Source organism: Mycteria americana, chromosome 5, assembly GCF_035582795.1.
Source record: "Mycteria americana isolate JAX WOST 10 ecotype Jacksonville Zoo and Gardens chromosome 5, USCA_MyAme_1.0, whole genome shotgun sequence".
NCBI lineage: Eukaryota > Metazoa > Chordata > Aves > Ciconiiformes > Ciconiidae > Mycteria > Mycteria americana.
In genome coordinates, this window is record NC_134369.1 from 375,633 (window position 1) to 397,115 (window position 21,483).

General features: G+C 52.0%; 1 protein-coding gene across 1 annotated transcript in view; it reads right to left on the reverse strand.

Annotated features, from left to right (window-relative positions):
• Window positions 1–141: 141 nt before the first annotated feature.
• The window catches only part of IGHMBP2 (immunoglobulin mu DNA binding protein 2), a 47,938-nt gene continuing 26,596 nt past the window's right edge, over window positions 142–21,483 (reverse strand). Inside the window, exons 9-15 of the mRNA XM_075501719.1 lie at window positions 16,799–16,981; window positions 10,873–10,991; window positions 8,562–8,656; window positions 8,058–8,181; window positions 5,105–5,938; window positions 4,222–4,406; window positions 142–1,943 (exon numbers count right to left, since the gene is read on the reverse strand). Of these exons, the coding sequence (XP_075357834.1) occupies window positions 1,746–1,943; window positions 4,222–4,406; window positions 5,105–5,938; window positions 8,058–8,181; window positions 8,562–8,656; window positions 10,873–10,991; window positions 16,799–16,981 (1,738 nt within the window). The 3' untranslated portion in view covers window positions 142–1,745. The remainder of the gene's footprint in view (window positions 1,944–4,221; window positions 4,407–5,104; window positions 5,939–8,057; window positions 8,182–8,561; window positions 8,657–10,872; window positions 10,992–16,798; window positions 16,982–21,483) is intronic.

Below are 21,483 nucleotides of genomic sequence, written 5' to 3' on the forward strand. Positions count from 1 at the left end.
GCGCGAGGCAGTGCTGTCCCTCTGGGGGCTGACGCACAGCTGGCCCTGGGGACCAAGGCAAGAGCCGAGGCGATGCTCGGAGGCGAGGTGGTGCAGGCAGGCTGGGTTTGCCCGGGACTGGGGCCGCAAGTGGAGGGGTTTTTGAAGGATGAGGAGGGTTTTTTTGGAAGGTGTTCACGGCCAGTACTAACCGGCACTGAGAGTCAGGGGTAAGTTTGCTTATTAGCTACCTCAGCTAGCACGGGGGAAGGCAGACAGCGAGGTGCTTAGCTATCTTGCAGCCCCTGCAAACTGCTGAGGCTTTGGTCAGGATGGGATGAGTGCTTTCCGCTGGTGCTGAAATCACCCGTGGGCAAGATCTGCGGTGTTCAGCCCCAAAATGATGTGCCGTGGATGGTTTGGGGCTTTTTACTGTGCCCCTCTCCAACCATTTGTCTGCAGAGGCATCTCAGCACCTTCTCCTTCTCCTGCGGCCTGCGTGTGCCAGCCTGGGGACAAAAAGTGGCTTCTCGAGCTGTTCCTCAGGGGGTGGTGGACCCTGTCCGACGCATCGGTACCTGCTCGGAGCCATCAAGGAGATGGGATGGGGCGGGGGCTGTGCGTGGGTGGAGGGATGCTTTGGAGATGAGGCGCGGCAGGCAGAAGACAACGTGGGAGATGGATTAGCTTCGGGGGGGTACAGGAGCAGTGAAGGGGGCCGGGAAGGGCGGGCGGTGCGGAACGCGAGGCTCCCTCCCGCCTGGGAGGGCTGCACAAAGCTCGCAGGGCCGTACCCTGCCTTCGCCGCTGTGGACTTTCCCAAGGGACAGCGGCCTCCAAGGAGCTCTGCAGCAAGGGCAGGACAGGGAAAAGAAAGGCATCTCCTCGGCAGGCCTGGGAAGCGTCGGGGAAGGGAAGGGCCCACAGCGGAGAGGGAGAGACCTCGGCAGCGCTACGGCGAGGGGTGGCGAGCGAAGGCAGCGGGCGGCGGCTCTCCCAGAGCAGCAGGCTGGGTGTTTTGGAGCAGCTCGCCGCGGTGCTGGCAAGGTCAGGGCCCGAGGCCGCTCCGTCCGCACGCAGCCCCAGAGCAGGGTCGAGCCCTGCACGGGCCACATCCTGCAGCAGGGCAGAGGCTGGGGGGGCTGAGCGCGCACCCCGCAGCCCCTCCGCGTGGTGGGGAGGGGATGCAGCCCAGCTCTGCCTGCTCCCGAAGGGCAGCCTGGGACAACCGAAGGGCACCCGGGTCTTGCTGGCTGCCCTGTGGACACACCAGTCCACTCTAACTCCCAGCCGTGCTGGGAGGATTGCTGGACTGGGAAAAGGGAGCTGGAGGCATCCATTTTCTTAGTCATTCTCCCTGGAGGAGAGGGTCACCCGGGGTTTTCGGTTCCTCCCACGTTCCTGCTCACGGACATTTATCTTTTTACTGTAGCAAGGAGAAATGTCACAGCAGCAGCTGATTGCTTTAGGTGTTTTAATATCTGTCCTTACTGGCATTCTCCAGCCTCTCTGCGTACACCCATTACTTTGTCAATAAGGACAACCGGGACAAATAAAGCTGCTCGCCTTCCCCCGTCTCAGCTCTGTGGTTTAGGGAGGCCCAGCGACCGTTTATTCAGGCACACTGGCTCCAAGCTGTCTACCACCCAAAATGAGAGCTCCCATTTTCCTCTTGGGCTCGGCCCGGCCCTGTAGCTTTAACGGCATCTTTGGTTTATGTAGTCTGACCTGTGACTTCAAGGTTAGAAAAGAAGTATTCAGGTCCTTCATTTCTCCTTGTCTTTCTTTTTGCTCTTTCTCTGGCTGGTCAGTTCGCTGAGCTTCTTGTCTAGGCGCCGCTGGAGATGGGCTCTCTTGGCTGGGTCCAGGGACTTGTCTTTGGAGCCGCTCCCGGGATAGAGAACCCCTTCTCTGCTGATCCTCTGCCGCGCGTGGGCCTTGGCCTTCTCCCCGCAGCCGTGGACCTGGTGGAGAGACAACGGACACTGGTGGCAGCCGGGAAACAGGGCAGCGATCACGTACGTGGGAATTAGGCAATTTTATTCCCGGAGCCTGGAATTCCTCTTCCACCAGCTTTGCACCCCTTTAAAACCATCTCCCATTTATTTATAGCTTCCCTAACAGGAAATGAAATATAAAGGTCATTTTTCTCCTGGAATCTACACAGCAGGTAAGTTTCTGGACAGTTTAAGTGTCTCCTTCCAAAACTTTAAATATCTGGGGGAAACCCACACTCATCATGTGAACAGCTGGATCTTTTACAGTTCTCGCATGAGAACTGGAAATAAAACTGAGCTGCCGATTATGTTCTCTCCTAATACAGTATGACTTGGGGGAAAAGGAAGTGACACAGGAAAGGTGACTTGGGAAATAAGAGACCTTTTTAGCCATATATCTACTTCTTTAGTGTCATTAGATCTGTCTTCTGTATTGGAATTAAAAAAAAGCTTCATAATGCTAATTCTGTGCAGGCAAACCTTTTCCAAAACCCATCTGCGCTGAAGCCCAGGCCACGTTTAAGGTGCATTAAGCCAAGTTCAACACCATCCTGAATCGTCTCCACCAGGTCTAAATTACAGATCCTAAAAGTTTACCCCTTCCGCTTGGTCCATCCCAAAGTCATTTGACGTTTTCACGAACGTGAGCTGATCTGAGGCTCCCAGCCCATTCTCTCAGGGCCGTGACAAACCTCCCTGTGCCTGTTGCCGCTGCTGGAGCAGGCTGTCAATGGCCGGGAACAGCCGCGCACAGCACCTGGCACGGGGCTCCTAGCCAGGACTGGATTTCAGACCGGCCGCAGCCAACAGCCCCTCCCGCCCAACTTTAAAACGGGCGGGAGCTGCCGTGTCAGGAGGTGCTGGAGCGCAGGCTGAACATCACTCCGTGGGGTCTGCTGTGCTGTACTAGACGGGGAGGGGTTCAGCAGCTGGGGGCTGCTAAAGGGGGGCACGAGCTCGCTCTGAAGAGGGACCCTCCCTATGCAGAGGCTCCAGCCCCTCCGAGATGGCCGCAGGTATGTGCTAGCCCCTCTTAGGGCCAGGCAGGGGTAGGAGGGCCCAGGCTATTTCACATCGAGGCCTGATAACATCTGGAAAAAGGGCTGAACTTTAAAAAGCAAGAAAAACTCGTTGACGTGGGTTTTATCCTTCCAATTGTTTCTCATTGGAGTTCTCATTACAACTGAGCAGGGAGAGGCGATTCTGCAGGAGATAAATTTATATCCCAACTGCATTGTGAATGACCATAAATACAACTATTCTTTGCCATGGAAACAGATAGTACTTGGCAAGGGGAAAATCTATGCTGAGGATTTATAGGTCAGCTCACTAAACGTTGCTAAGCTCTGGGAGGCTCCACGCGGCAAAGAGCTACGCCTGGGTGATGCAGGACGAGGGACGACGGGCACAGGAGGCTGCGGCTAAATGGAAAATCATCACATCTCAGCCTCTGTACTCATCGCGGCCGCCACCCAGCCAGGTCAGCTCTGCCCGCAGCACTCAAACCCCAAGGCCAGCTTACCATGAAGCATCACGCTGCCAAACCCGGAGGCTTAAACTTACCTGCCTGCCTCTGCACCCGAACAAAAAGGTGAAGCCTGATGTTACAGGGCTGCTGAGATGCCTGCTCGAGAGCCCTCCACCACAAGAAAGCGGAGCAGGGGAGGCTGAGGGACTGCTGTCACTCAGGTATGGATGGGAGCTGCAGCTGAGGCTGCACAGTGCGGAGCAACTCAGCTCCAAGCCAGCAAGGCACGTAAAGAAATGCCCAACTGCTCACCAGGCGTGCAGCAGTGCTCTGTGCGGGCTCAGGCCTTGACTTGTCCCCAGGCTGCAGAGGGAATCTGCAAGAGCTGGGAATCGAGTGCCCAGGCTCCCTCAAGTCACTGCCTTCAGCCCAAGCCTCTTCTTTTCTCCTCTCTGCCTTGCTTTACTGCATGACCTGGGAGCGTAAATGCCAGAGAATGGTAAAGACAGGCAGAAAGCAAGGGGGAAAAAAGAAAAAGCTCTCAGGAGGAGGCGTGCAGAGCCCACATGTTAACACCTGGCAGCCCTTTCCACACGCAGCTCTAGCAAAAGCTCTGACAGAGAGGGTTCTGATTTACACTCCTTGCAAGGAAATCCTGCCTGGGGAGCTCGATGGGGAAAATTCCCACATTAAACCCGTGCCACTTGGCACATCCTACTCCTCTCCAGCCCCCTCAGAGCTCAAACCCCTGGGCGGGCTGCCCGGCCCCGTGCGTACCTCCGGGATGTGATGGCTGAGGCAGTAGCGCCTGTTGCAGTGGAGGCAAAGCTGTCCCAGGGTTGTAACGCTGGCTTTGCAGCGGGGGAAGCCGCAGGTGTTGTCAGCTTTAATGGCAGCAGAAATCAGAGCGTCGATATCTTCTTCTACCATGCTGGCTGCTCCACTCTTAACTGCTGGCTTTCCTGGGGAGAAGACAGGGGAAAAGACCTGGCCCTTTAACCACCCGCTTAGAAGTTGGGAACAAACCCAAGCAACCCGCAGCTACAGCCTGGGCTCGTGAGAAGCAGCATGGGTCCAGGGAGCGGCTGTTTGCAGCAACTGGGATTCCAGCCCCCGTGAGACCCATCGTGCCAGTAAACTCCGGCCTGTGTTCAAAGGCACTAGTAGGAGCTCAAGGCTCCCACCTGCAGTGTGCCTGGGTGCCTCCCTCTGCTAAAAGGGGGCTGGGGAAGAGGAAGGGACCATGTCTGGCAGGGAGGACGGCAGCTCCTGGTTCTGTTTTCCCCTGCCTCTGTGTTTAGGAGGCAGCCACGTCCTTCAGTGTGGGCCAGGCCTAGTTCCTCTCCTGACATTTGGGAGCCTCCAATCTAACTCCTGAGCCTCTCTTCCTGGGAAAGGGTCCCAACGTTTTTCTTTCGACTTAAGAAATGTGCCTCCAGGCATCCAAAACCCCTCTTCCCCAGACGCTGCAGCCAACTGATGCGTGCTCCTGCCAGTCCTCACATCTCTGCAGTGACAAGAGAGCTTTCCAAGAGCCACATCCCATGCTCCATGCACGCAGACAAATCCCAAGGCCTGGAGGCAAAAACATGGGGATTAAGTAGCGCACTCCATTCAAGGAAGGCCATTAATTGTGCTGCTTGCAAAGAGAGCGACTTACCTTTGGCTTCGCTTTTGTCTTTTCTCCTGCTGCTGCCCTGAAGGCTGGCGCCGGGCCCCTGAGCCTTCCTCGCTGCCTCCTCCTGTCTGGCTTTCTCCCTCTGAACTCTCTCCAGGTGCAGGGTTTTCAGGTCCACTTTCCCTGAGCCCTTGCTGCTTCCTCCTGGCTCAGCAGGGACAGGAGTTTCCCTGCTGGGATGTTGCGGCTGAGGAAGAGGGAGCTCCTTGCTGGGGGGGGCAGCTGTGGGTAGCGAAGGCTCGGCAGGCTCTTTCTTGCGAACGCTGATGTACCGGTCCCTCCCTTCCCCGGTGCTCACGTGCTGCAGCCCATACTCCTCCGCCATTAGGTGAACCAGCATCCGATCGTGAGAATTGAGGGACGGGGGGAAATCCAACTGCGTCTCGCTGCTCTCCAGGAAGGCCACCAGCATGGCCTTGAATCTGTCGGCAGTGCCTTTTGTCCCCGGGCTTTCTCTCCCAGGTCCGCTTGTGTTCGGGGAGAAATGCGCTTCTGGCTTCTGACGCTTCGGTTTGGTTGCTGCTGCTTTGAGTTTCCTCCCCAGAGGCAGCTGCGGTTTGGGGCCAGACGCTGCGGGGAGCTTTGCACCCTGCTGCCGCTCACCACGGCCCTCCTGAGTGTAGTTTTCGGGCACGAGGTCGTCGAGGTACTCAAAGGCTGTGCGTACCTCCCCGTGCTGGCTGAAATACTCCACCAGCCGCTTCAGAAAGGCTTGGTTGCTGACGGTGCGGGTGTCGCAGATGACAGCCACGTGGCGCCGGGCACGGGTCACCGCTACGTTTATCCGCCGGTCTTCCGCAAGAAAGCCCACCTCGCCTGTGAGAAAGAAACAAAGGGGCTCAGAACTGTCCGTGGGTGCAGCGTTGGCTCTAGGTCTAGATTTGGCCCAAACGATTGAAGGGTTGCTTAGCCGAAGGGTGGGAGTCAACATTTACTGGACTCTGGTCCCTGACTCATGCTGTCACCTTCATCTTTCTGCCTCCGTTTCACCACCTGCAAGCCAGAGCCAGGGCTCCCCGCTGAGCTCCTGGGGTCGGGAGGAGGATGGACGGCACATGGAGAGCAGAAATATTTTCCTGGGTGGCTCACGACACAAGAGCAGGCTGGAACCTGGGAGCAAATGCAATATGGAGCAACGTGGAAGAGGCTCACCTTGCGACAGAAGAGGAATTGCAGGTAAAGAAATACACCCTGTCCTATACAGCTGCCCCCCGCTGCTCCCAAACTCTCGACGGGTTTAAAGTAACAGCCGTTTAGGCAACTCTGCAAGGTTTGCTTCTGCTCTCTGGCTATTTTCTCAAAGAAAAGCAGTAAGAGCTAGCAAATGCCAAGATGACTCAGTGAGGATCAGCTAGCGAGAAGGGTAGCGTGGGCGGCTTTTGAGTTTCCAGCTCCTGGGGATAAAGAGGAGGCCAGTCGGGAAGAAATTAATGTCTCCGCCAGTGCAGTGACCAGCCTGGCTCTGTTTCTGTCTTGCCTTATTGTGGCTGAGCAGTCTAGTTTGAGCTGCCTTTGAGGAACAGGGTGTGGGCGATCCCCTCTCCGTGCTCTGCAGCTCAGAGAATGATTTCCAGTTTCTCTGATGTGGTTTTGCCTGACTGCAGGGGCAAGTCCAACTCCTCTGATCTGGCAAGAGGGTTTCCTGCTAGATCGGGAATGGCTGCAGAGGGACAGGCACCGCTGGTCAAGGTCCCTGGCCTCCTCTGAGCTGAGAAATGCAGCTGCAAAGAGGGTATGGATTTCTCCCAAGGGTCTCAGAGGGCACTAACAACATCTCTTGTGCCCCATGCAGACCAGAGCTGTGCCCAGACACCACGAGAAGCTGCTTCGTGCCCCCAGGAAAGCAAGTGATTCCTGCACCGCGTCTGAGCTTTGGCTGCTAGCTGTGCACGGGAAGGGGGCTGGGGGACGCCTGCCTTCCCGGAGGACACCAGCTCCGACTGAGCCACTGAGCAAAGGCGAGGTGAGTCACCCATGAATAAGGACTATTCTTAGTCCTGTCCCCCACCTCCATTCTCCCCCCAACGCTGCTTTTCTTGCTCTAGGCTTTCTTAAAAAAAAAAAAAAAAAAAAAAAAAAAAAGCCTCCTCCTTCCACGCATCCTTTCCCCTTTTTTCTCCTTCTAGACATCAGCACTCCCAGCACATACACAGTGCCTCACCTTCGGCAGCATTAGCAGCAAAGGTAGTGCAGCAAGGGACGGGTCTCGCTGCAGGTTTGAAAAGGGCAGTGATCCACGCACAGGAGAGAGGTGGTTCACGGAGTGGTCCCACTCATGCCCTCCGCTCGAGCTGGCTGCCACAAAACCCTTCAGCACGGGCCGATGGCTCCGCCGAAGGAGCCTCATGGCTCCAGGGCAGCGGCTTTTTTCCAGCTATTAACTTTTGCTGCAGCTGCTGATAGGAAAAAACTCAATTTTCCGCTCTAGATTTTGCTCCCAAAAGAAGCATTTTCTGTGCATGACTTGTAATGCCAGCTCCTGCTTGCTTTCTTCAGGGAAGTGACCCAAAATACGTTCCAAACCCAAGAAATAAGCCCCCCAAATTTTCACCTTTTGCGGGAAGTGCTCAGCACTCCAGTAAACGTGGTGCTAACCTGACATGTGCCATTCTTAGGACCACAGTTTAAATAATTTCTGAGGCCTCAATAGCCAGGAAACCTTCAAACTAAGCAGTCCTGGCTTCTTTTTATCTGCTGCCTAGCATGGGAGCCTTCCTCTGCAACTGCCACAGCATATATATTTGTTCGTTAAAGAAAAAAGGCTGAAAAGGAAGGTTCTTGCCAGTAAATTTATTCAGAGCAAAGTGCTAGAGACCATCAGAACTGCAATTAAACCACTGCACTTGGCAACATGACGAGTGACCTTGGAGCAATCACACAGTTCCCATTTCTTTCCCATTCCCCATGGAGTAACTCTCCAGCAGTGAACTCTTACCTTTCCTGTTGGATCTCACGAAGGACAGGATCACTGCCTCTTTCTCTCTTCCTTGGAAACCATCAACTGATTTAATTTCTAGCTCTGGGTACCTGTGGCAAAGGTGCTCTCTTAGCATGTCCACCTGAAAAACAAGTGATAGAGATCTTTTAAAGAAAAGCGTAAGGTGAAAAGGATTAAAATGGCACTGTTTTGGTAAAGTCCCTTTCTCTCAAACCCACAAGGATGAGTGCTCATACCTCCCAAAGGTCAAGCACTGACTCCTGAGGCTGCGAGTGGAAAATACGCGACTAACATCTCTTTCCTCCCTGGCCTCAAGCTGCTTAAATGTGGAGAAGTTGGCCCCAAATGCTGATTATACAGTTTGGCTCTGCTGACTTCCACCTTCATCTCCCTGAGGACATTCTGGTATCGCTCCTGGAGATGTCAAGGTTTGAACCCACCTCTGTGCATCTGCTCTGTGTGCATGCGGAGAGAGGAGATGCCAGGAGAGGGTCATCTCACCTGGAGGTTGTAGGGGGCTACAACAGCGATGTCTTGTGCCTTCACGCCAGCTTCCACCAAGGCTTGGATGTGCAAACCGGCCAGCTGCACCTCCCCTAGGGCAGAAAGCAGAAGGGGCGGTGATGGGAAGAGGCTGGCAGGCAGAGGCCAAAGCCACCAGCTTGGACCTGCTGCGGCTTGGAGAAATTTGCCCACCTCCCTTAAACAGCAAGGAAGGGCTAAGGGAAGTCCTGCCTGCAGTCCAGCGTGGCGTGGGGGTAACGATTCCCAGCCTGGCTTGCTTGGCTAGACAGCAATGTGCTACACAGCCCCACTCCCAGGGCCGCACGGCGCTTGCTTCTTGCCTTTCCAAGTCACCAGCTCGCTTAAGCTTAAGGAGAGCTTTCTGAACAGCACTTGGCTTTCTCTGGCCTTCCCGTATTAATCCAAGAGATCAACGATAATCCAGGCAATAGATTATTCTCCCTCTGAAGCAAGACCCTAGACCTCACTAAAAATTCAATCCTCTATGCTGCAACTGAAGAAACTCCACCTTTCCTTTTTATTCTGCTTTTTCAAGTCCCCGCATTTCTAAACCCCTATGACCAAATAAACAAGCTTCATGCTCAGATCCGTGTGCTCAGACCTTCCAGAGATCGCAGGGAGCCTGCCACAAACAACTAGCTATTCAGGATGGTGCCTGGTTCAGAGAGATCTAATGAGGACAAGTTAAATACAAATGTGAACTGTTCCACTGGTTTATCGGCCGGACTGACTTTAGCCTCCCTTTTGCAGCAAAACACAGGTATAAAAATCCAGAATCTGCAGTATGCTGCTCCAAAAGGCTGCCTCCCAAATTTTGGGAGATGTGCATTTAATCCCCTGCTCAAAATCCCTGAGTGATCTTAGACAAGTCTTTTTGGCTCTCCATTTGGGGACAAGAGCCTTTTCTGTTCAACAGGGCCACGGGGACTAGTGCATGGAAAAACGAGAGGCACTTCAACGCTGGTGGGTTTTCAAACAAAAGAAGGCAAAAGGTATTTAAACTGGTAAAAACTGTCCTTGTATTTTACAGTCCGTTTTCCCTGCCTTGCCAGAGAGGGACTTGAAGCCTCAGAAATCTGTTGCTGGCATGAGATCTGCACTGGTGAGCAGAGAGGGAAACAAATGAATCCCTGAAGCAGGCAGCCACGTTGCCAAATAAGCTCTTTGGCCACGTGAGAGCAGATGCCTAGAAAAGCCTGCGGCTCAGCCATCGGGAAAAGTGCAGGCAGCAGCCAGGCAGGCAGGGGTGGCCGCCGGCGGGGTGGCAGGGCACAGGCACCGCACACGGAGACTGACCCCCTCCAGGCACTGCAGAGCCAGTCTGGGCAGTGAGTTTACAATCTAGGGAAGATGCTGTCCTGAAAGAAGTGCCTCACCTTCCCCAAAGCCAAGGCTCACTGTGCCCTCCCAGCAACCGTTTTGCCAACAGCTTTCTGGGCTAAAAGCTCTCCCTAACTTTTAGGAGAGCTATCTCCATAACAAGGTTGGGATATGTGGATTGTCAGATGAAGCACCAGACTTTGGACAGCCCATATGCAACACATCCTGGCAAAGGCCCTCTGTGAGCCTCCTAAGAGGCAGCCAGCCGGTGTGGACATGCCAGGCTAACGCTAGAGGAGCAGGAGTAGCATCCTTGAACAGCAAACCACAACCACCCGCCTGCTGTGGAAGCCAGGACGCAAAGGGGGTAGCATCGCCATTTTCAAAGTTCTCCCACTTTATTAGAATGGCTATAGCGCCTGACTCTACACTCAATCTCCATAATGAAACCTATTTTTTAAGTCAAAAAACTCAATGTCTTAAGAAAATTCATGGAGAAGAGCTATACAGGACTTCATGAAAGGAGCGGAGGACTGGGGAGGCAATTCTGAGCCACACCTACAGCCTCCCTAAAACAGGCTTGCGCTCTGCCTGGTATTATCTGCTCTGCCAACTTGTGTAAAGCACCCATCGCAGGGATCCCCCACCCTGTCCTAGTCTACAGCATGCAGAAACGTCTCTGCAAGGGAACAAGGCAGCCAGCGTGGCCACCCACAAGCTGCACGCTCTCTTCACAGCCCTGTGGCCAATCCACTCCGGCTCGGAGTCCTTTGAGCTTGAGGATTTCTAGAGAAAATGATCTCTCACATAAGCAAGGCCCCCTGGGGACCCCACCTTCCCCCGGCTACCTGCTCTGGAGGGGGACATCTCTGGGACGTGGCTCAGCGGGTGCAGTGGCCAAGCCCATGGGAGGATGAGAACCTCAGACAATCAATTCTGGCCAACAAAATTTTCTGAACGACGGTACCTGAGTTGCCCTTAGACTGTTCATCTTCCACTTCCAGCTCAAACAGGCCACAGCCAGCAGTGTCTATAAGCAACAAGGGAATTGTGGTCTCTTCTGTCGAGGTGACGCCTGGCAGGTCCCTGCACAAGGTATTTGGGAAAGGGCCAGTTAACAATGCTGAAATTATGCCAACGGGACGATCAGTTTTGTCGTTGCTTACTCCTCCCAACAACACTGCAAGGACAGAGGGAAAGCATGGCTGGATATTGCTTCCGAGGGACAAGGCTACAGACCAACAGCGGTGTTCTGGGGGGTGAAAATGCAGGAAGATGGGCTCTGATGAAGAATGACAGAAACTGAGAACTGAGGTTCCCCCCTTTCTGCTCCACCAAGCTTTGGATCCCTTTGCACCTGCAGTGATGCTACCGAAGAGCACGTCACACACAGTGATAACTAAGCAGGGCCCTTTCGCTCTGGTGGGGTCCTCCAGCTTTCAGCTCCAGGCTTCCTGGGTTCAGTGCCAGCAGGGCAGCCAGAACCAACGGCACAGCAAGTCCTGAGAGGCCCAGGGGAGTTTGGCAATGCCAGAAAGCCATAGCTGAAAAGCCATTATTGCTCTGCACCGTGGGATTGTCATTTAAATGCTCTCCCAAAATGCAGAGCTGAGGGCCCCGGAGAGTCTCACAGGGGCCAGCCAGCAGCGCTGAGAGCTTTCTCACCAGCTGTGCTACACAGCCCAGTTATTGCAAGGCAAGGGTACAGTGTGTGGGTGTTAGTGTCTCGCTTAAATGGTCTCAAACAGGAAAGATGTGCAGACCTAGGGAGATGTGGCAGCTGCTTTCTGTTTTTTACAGTGTTGAGAGGGAGAAGGAGTGCCTGAAGTATTACCAGAGATTTGACAGCAGTGCTTGTCAGGCAAGAGAAGAAAGCACAGCACAAGGAACCACAGAGGAACTGGGTTTTCACATCATTCCTATATCTAAAGCTGCTGCATTAAAAAAAAAAAAATTAATAAACCATATTTTAATACCCAAGGAAGTTGCTAGCTTAATTCACAGCCTAGGAAGAGGACGGGCGACGGAGGGCAGGAACAGAAAGCCTGGAGATGGCAGGAGAGAGAGCTCGGAAACAACAACGTGTTACCGTACATCACGTACAAGTCATGGAGAGCTGTGACTCTGGAGAGTCTGCAAATAAACAAGGCAGATGGCAAGCCATCAAAAAGGAGGATTACCTCTTGTGCTGGTTTTGGCTGGGATAGAGTTAATTTTCTTTATAGTCGCTAGTATGGGGCTGTTTTTTGAATTTGTGGAAAACAGTGGTGATAACACAGGGATGTTTGGTCACCGCTGAGCAGCGCTGACGCAGGGTCAAGGCCTGCTCTGCTCCTCACCCCCCCCGCGAGTGGGCTGGGGGCACGAGGGGCTGGGAGGGGACACGGCTGGGCCAGCTGATCCCAACTGCCCAAAGGGACATCCCGCACCGTACGGGGTCAGGCTCAGCGTGCAGAGCTGGGGAAGGAGGAGGAAGGGGGGACGTCGGGAGCGATGGCGTTTGTCTTCCCCAGCCACCGTTACGCGTGCTGGAGCCCTGCTGTCCTGGGGACGGCTGAACGCCTGCCTGCCCCGGGAAGGAGTGAAGGAATGCCTTGTGCTGCTTTGCCTGCGTGCGCGGCTGTTGCTTTCCCTATTAAACTGTCTTTATCTCAACCGCAAGTTTTCTCACTTTTACTCTTCCGATTCTCTCCCCCCTCGCACTGGCAGGAGGGAGCGAGCGGCTGGGGAGGCTTAGTTGCCGGCTGGGGTTAAACCACGACACCTCCAAATGACAGGCAGGGAAGCGAGGGCAAAGGCAGTCAGCAGTTCAAGACAAGCCCCCAGCCGCAGCCGCTCCTTCCCAGGACTCCCGGCACTGCACGTCTGTTCCTCTGCATTTGTATGCCACAGACGGCCCTCGCTTCCCGTGGGCTCTGGACGTTACTCATTCCATTGACAACAAAAGTCTCCTCTCTTGACTGAAACTCATTTTCTCCTGTCTGAAGCTATTGCTGTTGTAATGCATGGCTGGGGAGGTACGGAGATCACTGCAGCTATGACAGGGAGCCAAAGACCCTGCAAAAGAGTCCAGGATGCACTTCCCCAGTCCTATGGCAAACCGGAGCCCAAAAGGAGGAGCTCTTCCCCTGGCTTTGGGGACTGGCTGCCTCAGCCCAGCGATTGGATTCAAACAGAGGCACAAGGTACCTTCCCCATTTCTAAGGATCTCAGGGACCAGATTTCCATGATCTCCTCCGGAGCAGGGCCACCTCCAGTTCCCCGTTAGAGTGTTTCCTCCCCTGCGGAGGTACAATAGGTTTATCTCCCTCTCTTTGTAACATCAAACCTAACAGGATTCCCATCTCCCTTATACCTGCCCTGCTTACTGTCCTACCACTGTCCACGTCTGTGCAGACAAGGGACTTTGAGCAAAAGCCAAGTTCTCCGTGTAGATAATCCTGATTCTTTGCCTACTTGCAGTGGCCACGGAAAGCCCTTGCAGCATCTCTCAGTGCCAGGAAAAAGTCTTGACCCCGGGAATGTCGCTTCAGAGGAGTAATTATCTACATAAATCTTTCAGGTGAGAGAAGAATTCATGCTCTTCTAAGGCAGTGAGATTGCAGCAGAACTGGCCGTTGCCTTGGAGAAAAGCTGTCCAGTGCTTTGCTGTCCCTTCAGGATGAAGGGGAAAGGTACTTCTCCCACCCGCTGCCAACTAGCCCAAGCTGCAGAGATGGATTTTTGTTCCTGGAGATATTGTTGGTCTGTGATGACAAACCAGGTTGTCCCTGCAGCTAGACACTGGATCCAGGCTCAACGCACTGCCCTAGGGCATCCAGGCACCCTGTGCTTCGTCTGGGAGGAGGTGATCCCAGCTGGGCAAGTGGCACACCGCAGCCGAGGGGCATTCTGGCTTCTGAGCATCTTCCAGGTCTCACACTACTGGGGGGGTTCCCCCATATTCCCCATCAGCGAGGGGGTGTTAGCCCAAAAGGAAGTGCTAAGGGAAGGGACACCTGACGCTGTACTTAGATAAAAACTGACAGCAGAAACGGCTGGTGATTTTCAAACCATCTTCTCACAGACTGAGTCACAAATTCTGAATGTGAAAAATACTGCTTGCAGCCTCCCTGACTTAATTATGGAGATGTGTGGGGGTTTCTGATGTGCTTCGTCACCCATTTCAGAAGGAAGGGAGATTTGGGAAGAAGGTTTTGCTCCTTTGGAAATACTCTGCCCCTGAAAAGTTTCATTTTTTTGAGAAACAATGGTGCTGCAGAAATCTCTAACAGATCACAGACCAAGCGTTTCCGAGTGCCTCCCATGTCAGAGCAAAAGTTGGTAAGGAAATATGGAGTTGTTCGGAGTAGAACTGCACTTCTTCCAAAGACCAGTCTTTGTGCTTCAGGTAAAAGAGATGAGACTTGCATCGATAATGCTGTTCAGGGATGGGTCGTGGTGGGAGAGCAGCCTTACCATCAGACATTGGGGATTATACCCTGGAGAGTCGTTCTGGACGAAAGCCCACAGGTATCGGGCTGTACAAGTTCAGCTGGACCAAAAACTCCCTGCCACAATTTGTAGCACAAGGTGTTTGCGCCTGGCCCTCCTCCCAGCTGTATGTCTCAAGACTGGGACACGCTTCTTCAAGCTTCACCTCTCGAGACAGCACCGAGGTCATTGTAAATTCAAGGCTAGAATACAGTCATACGGGCTGGCTTTGCCAATGCCAGAGGCGTGGCGGGGGCTACGCTCTGGATCGCTCCAGTCAGATCTTTCTTCAAAGGAAGACCTCAAAATGCTTTCAGCAGAGACGGAGATCCCCCTCCTTGCACCGTGCTTTGGGACTCTTCAGGTTCCTCGCCCACCACCCACCAGCCCTTAGGAAGGAGGTAACACAAACGGTACAGACCCAGAGTTTGCCGCATGCTGTTGCTGCAATTGCTTTGGCTGCTTTCCAGTATGAGCAGGCAACTCCTGCGCGCGCTCGCCAGCCTTCCATTTCCCTAGGATGCTTCTGCTTATAAGAGAGCTTTTCTTAGAACTATCAGAGAATAAAACTTAATCCCTTACCTGAGCAAGAAATAAGTAAGAAAATTATTTGGCCTAAGCCAACAAAAGACATGAGATGCTCACAAACATCATGAAGGAATTTGTACTAGCAACCTAAACATGAGAAGACCATGGTCCAATATCAAGCCCCTGCATCACCCGGTCTTCTACAGAAGCACAGAAACTTTACATGGTCCAGCACCTGGACTGAGGATTGCTCTATTCATGCAACATGTCAGCAGGGCTGTGGACTGGCAGGTTTGATTATGAGTTTAGAAACCAGTGTCTGCAGGAAAAGGCCCTGAGCAGGGAACTAAGCTGTACTGTGGACTGGAAAGAAAAACATTCACGCCTTCATCAGCTATAAAAATAAACGAGCTCATCAGGATAACAAAGTCGCCTAACTTCAGCTTTTCAATTGGTTTCCTGTTTTAATGGTTTCAAACCATTTTGCCTGGGGTTCTTCACTAGTTGCTATTTTTAATTTGCAAAGTTAAATGGAAAAAAAAAGCATGGCAAGGAACAAGAACAATTGAGAAGAGGGTTTTGTACAGCACCGATCCTGGAATTAGATCTGTATGGCTAAGACATTGCTGAATGAGTCCCGTCCATCTCAGCTGAGCTCCTCCTGGCACTGATGAACCAGCCTTGCCTACTCTCACTTACAGTACCTACCACACGCACCCATAAAATTACATACGTATGCACAAATGTGTATATAAGCCAAGGCAGAAGTCAGCATAGCTTCACTGATGTAAGCTGAGCTGAAGCCTCATAGCCCTGAAGCCTTAATGCAGAGCATGCTGACACAAGCAGAAATCCCCGTGCTGGCTGCGGCAGATGTAGATGAGGGTGCCGGGGCTGTCTCGAACAGAAAGCTTGCTCTTCCCATCCAGGTGGCATTGTTCACACTGTTCACAAGTCAGATTATTTTGAAACAAGTATGATAAAATGGCCTCTCCAGCTACCTCTGTCCAGAACTGGATCTACTGTGAAATGGAGAGATTCTAGGGGGAATATCAATTTTTCCAACTCCTAAATATTTGCATTTAAAAAAAAGTATTGCTAAAAATACAAGAGCACCATGCAGACAAGCACTGTGATATTTCATGCTTCTCCAAGTCCAACAGAGAGAATTAATGTTTTCCCCGTCCGCCTCCCAGAACTGCACTGACTGCATTTAAAAAGCAGCAATTACTGACAGTCACAGCACGTGTTGGCAAACAACTGCCTGTCCCAGGATGCAATGGAAATGAAATCCTAGTCACTTCCTTGAAATTACCAAAGAAAAGGGAAACCACCGTAGACAAGGAAAGGATCCGATGCTATCAGACCTGCCTCAGGTGCTGTCCTGGCAGTAAAACTATCCAAGGGATAGTTTGGGAATCTAAAGGGAATCTTGCTTTCCAATCTTTCTGATGTCGATATTAGGACCAAAGATGGGACACGCACTGGCCCTCGTAATCACGTGGACGTGTGGAAACACAATAAAAGACTGGTGTCGGGTCCTACGCGCAATGAGAGCTTGAGATAGAGAAACACTGCTTGGGGTATGCCCGCTGCAGGTCAGGCCTTTGTATATTCTCACCAGGTGCAAGGGGATTTTATTTTGTGGCTTATCATACCAAAGGAGGAAACAGAAGATAACTCTGCATGACTTCTTGTTACATAGGAAAAAGGACACCCTCTCCCCCCCCGCCCAATTAATGTTTCCTTGATGAAATAAAGGATGAAACAGAAATGCTACCGCAGGGCCAGGAGGAACGGAAAACTCCATCATAGGGAAGGGACAAACCCTGCATGCGATGGGATGAAAAAGACATCTCTGCTCATATATCAGTGAAGAGCAAGTCACTTACTTGAGCAAACGCTGGGCCACTGATGGGTGAGCAGTGAGCCGGCCACTGTACATCTCCGAGGAAGCCCACTGCATGATGGCCTGGTGCATTCGGTACTGCACCGTCAGCATCTTCACAATCTTCTCCCCGTACCTCTCGATGAGACGCTCCATCAAGCTGAGTGAAAGGCCCTTGGCAGCAGCCCTGCATGGGAAAAGCAAGTCAGAAGTGGAGTCCAGATGTCTGATCTGAAGTGATGATCTAAGGTACAGATGTAACCCTCCTTGGACCAAAGAATCGATTAGCACCTCTCTACAGATGCAGCCCCGGCAGTGCCGCAGCTGGAACTGAACACAGTGTCGATCAATGCTAACGGGGTTAAGTTGCAACGCCGCCGGAGCACCTGCAATGCCTACTCTGGACCCTGCTGAGCACCCTCGTGCGGCTCCGCTGGGATGGCGTGATCTCCCTGGCCTTCCTATTCTGTTTCGCTTGGACGCCAACAGGCGGGGGAAAGGGAGCAGGGGAAGCCTGCAGGGTCTCAAGCGTTATCTTTCAGCGTAGGGTCCCCAACAGGGTGAAGACCCTCAGGGACAGACTTCTGCCTTGCACGGAGATCAGATCAGCTTGAACACGTCAGGGTGGAGAGATGCCTGCTTTCCTCTCCTGTAGGGAAATACCTAGGGGTGTTGCCACTGTAGTGCAAGAGATGCAAAGGGTACCGGTTATCCCTGCCTGCAGCAGTCACTTCTCACACCCCGTGTGGTCGGAATAAGATGAGCGAGGATGCCCAAGATCTCTACTTGGGGAATCAGCTCCAGAACAAAAACCTCTTAACCTGTAAGCTCATCCCGTCAGCACCCTTAGTCACGCTGCTCATAACAAGCTCTAGATACTGCATCTGCCAGTGTAACATTACACTCGCGTTACTGCAAGCACAGCAACAGCATCAGAATCACCTAATGCATTGGTATCAGAGCTCGACCCCAAATCTTGAAACGCATGGTGTCAACACAGCCAGACCTTGCTAATGTTTTATCGAGACGCCGCTCAACCATTCTCATTACTCCTTGGCTGCTCACCCCAGACTAACGCGCTAATGCAATTCAGCGCTTACTGCTCTATTACCCATTAAGAAAACCAACACTCCATCACTTCTGGCAAAGGTCCCGTGCTTATATCTGTGACACAAATTAATAAAGCTCCTAATGAAATAAGCCCTTCAGGAGCATAATTGCTTTCTCTTCGCTGTACAGAAAGGGTTTGTTAGAAGCATCACCTAACGGTACCGTCTGAGGAAGAAGGACAAGAATCGCTATACTTCGATTTTGCATTTTGAGCATTTCAGAGCATAAAGAGTTTTTTCATACTGTGCGTCCAGCCTTCTACAAGACTGTAGTTCATGGTGAGGGGTTCTGGTTGCTACCAGAACACAATGAACAAGCACAAAGATGATGAAACGATGACAGAGAACAGCTCGGGAAAATTATTTCCATCAAGGCTAAGGGGCACAGCACGCATCCAATTACTGCCGCGGGAAGCATTACGTTACTACACGGCACCACAGCGAGCATCTTGTTTGCTGTACTGGCCAGCCCTGTCACGTTAGCAACAGGGCACTTGGTAAATATAACAAGAGACTGCAAATTCATTAGAACTGCAGAAGAAAAAACTGAGGGTAGATCCTTCCAAGAAGTCGAGTCTCATTAGCCCTCCTTCTTGTTAAATCACAGAATGCAGCATACAGGGAAAAAAAGGGTCATAAACTGTGGACGGATGCAACTGCAGGACTTCGGAGACAGTGCTGCTTTTTCAAAGGCTGTTGTAATGTTACCAAGCACTGAACAACACATACAGGCACAGCAGCCAGGAGCAGGGTTGGCAGGTTTGCAATAAGGATATTGTGCTTTACGCAACAGAGGTTTCCAGCTGTGCTGCGCATTTTGCTGCTGATCATGAAGTGCACTGAGGTTGGCCATGAAGCCTTTACAGCTCCCCAGCCCCAGCGTTGCTACTGGCATGTACTTACAGAGGTCCTTATGCTCCCAGCTAAGAGCACGGTGCAGGTGAAACAGCAGTCTGTCAGAGGTGAGCTGGGTTTTCGGGAGGGGAAGGGGATTAGGTGGTGTGAAGGGAAAGAGCAGGAGGTGGGGCTGGGGAGCTCATTCCAGTTATCAGGAATTAGCTGTGCTCCTTCCAGGCTCCTAACTGGATGAGAAGGCACTGACAGCCTGATCCTCCCAGCTCTGCTCTGCCCCACAGGGCGTGCTAAAAGGCAGCCTTGATCTCCTGGGCAAGGAGGAAAGGAAACAGTTTTAATAAGGAGAGCTGTCTGCCCTCAGGCACAAGTGCCTACCCGAAATAGCCGGTCCCTGAGGAACAGCCCTTCCTCCTGCGTGACCGGGGAATCTGGGGATTCAGAGCCCACCTCTTGGTCTTTGCCTAGAGCATGACCACAACCACCAAGACAAAAATGCTCCTGGTTCCTTCCACCAGCCACCTCCTGACAGGCTAATGAAAAAGCAGGTCACATCTTGAGTCACCCATAGGATCTGGCTCTCAGGGCCAAGAGGGCACCATGAGGCTTTAACTACCCTGACCAGCCTCACCTGGGACCTGCGCCCTCTGCCCATGGGGCCCATTTAAGCTCAGCACTGGCCCTTCAGTCCCTGTCTGAGTTATGTTCTAGCTCTGCCTCCTGGATGGAGAGATCTAGGGACCTTGGATCTATGTTGCAGGTCACTTTGATCCTGTCTTTAGCTGTATCTTCTAGATGGATCCTGGACCCGTGTCATGGCTTTGTTTCTAGCCCACCTCCTGATAGGAACCCGGACCTGGTTCACAGCTTGCTGGAGCTGTTGATGAATCCCGTTACCAGCCCCCGGCTCTGCCCACTGTGCTCAGACCCCGTGGGACTGTCCCCTGGTGATGATGATGCTGTTCCTGGTCTCTGCTGCTGCCAGACAAGTCACATCAGGCAACTCAAGCGAGAAGTGAGGGATACCAAAATAAGATGCTCTTAAAGTCTTAAAGGAATGCAGCAAGCTTAGCAGCCTTACCGACCAAAGGTACCTCCCATTTGCTTTTGGCCTTTACTCCCCTCCCTCAGCTCACAAATTCTTGCAAATCTAAGAGCAAGCCTAAAACTGATTTTCATGCAGAACTGGCAGGAAAACCCTGGTGTTTTTTAACAGCAAATATTCTGAAGTGTTTCTTGTAATGATACACAATAAAGTGTGGGGGAGGCATTAAACCTCCCAGCAAGCCTTAGAAATAGTGCTCTTCTGTACACTAACAGCACAGTTTCCACTGCAGGGCTCTACATGAGGTTATATGTTGAATTAATAATGAGGATATTAAACTGCTTGCAAATATTTCACCTGTTAATAAATTTCCTATTATTTTACCGCTCAATTAATTCCTACACTGGTTGATTTCTATGCCAACAAAATCTTAAGAGCACTGAGCAAAAGCTTTTTAAGTATCAATTGCTTTAGAGAAATTAAATTGGGATAGGAGGTTGGACAGACAGAATCACGCACCTGATGCTCAGAAGTACCTACTTTAAAGTACCTAAAGTAAAGCTAGGAAAGCTAAACTTACCGAAACAAACCCACAGCAGCCAGTATTGGCTGCTAACCCGGTTTCACCTTGCTTCACATGCAGGGAAAGGCTGTACTTCACTCGAATGCATCTTCCCGGGGAGGGGATGGGGGTACCAGGATAGGTCCCAGTGAGGGAGTGAGGCCCTGCTGCCCTTCATAGGTAAGGCTTCATCCTCCAGCTCTTGGAAGCAATGCTACACGTTAACGGTGATAGCTGTAGCCAAGTGGAACCAAGTATTTCAAAGGCTTTTGTGCCCACCATGGTGTGAAATATCCTTTATAGGCTGGGTGTGAGGAGTCAGCCTGCCACGTCGATGTCAGGAATGATCATTACTAGGGGGAACGAAAGGGAAGTGTTTCCCACAGAGGGACAGAGCTGTGCCCTCAGTCATGTTATATCTTTTCTTATTCATCCTCTGGATAGCTGGTCTCCTCCCTAAGGGACAGAAAGAGACGGTGAGACTCTGATCTCCGCTGTACACCACCGAATTCGGACAGCAAAGTCTGGAGAAGGATGTCACTGTGCTTTCCTACCTCAAGAGCTCTGCATTAAGCTCTTGGATGTCAAAAGAGGCTGAGGCTGTTGTCGACATGCAAAGTATTAGCTGTCCTTTGCTTTGTGCCCTGGGCTTTTCTATCCTGGTATAGGTTTAAGAGGTTTCACAAATAGGTAAAGTACTAGGAAGTGAGGCTGTGCAGAACTCCCCCTTTCTCTGGATATTGTGGATATTTTTAATCTTTGCAAATATGATGGAGGCGGGTTGCTTGTTCTTTCCAGCTGTGGAGGTTACCAAAGAAAACCAAGGCCTGACACTTGCTGTTCCGTGACAAAGCAAAAGCAAATCCATTTGGACCTGACATGCAAACCAGCAAACTACTGAGCATGGAGGACTAGCACGTGGATCTGGGATGGTGGAGACATCCAGACTGACTGCTAACAAACAAGACAGCAAAAGATTCCTGTGCTTGTCTAAGAAACTAGTTGAGAGCAAGAGGTCTGACAAGTATCTACAGATATCTGAAGAGTGTGAAAACAAATTAATAAATCAAAGCCCTGACGTGGAGACAAATTAATTAGGATGTCAGAAAAGGATGGAAAGA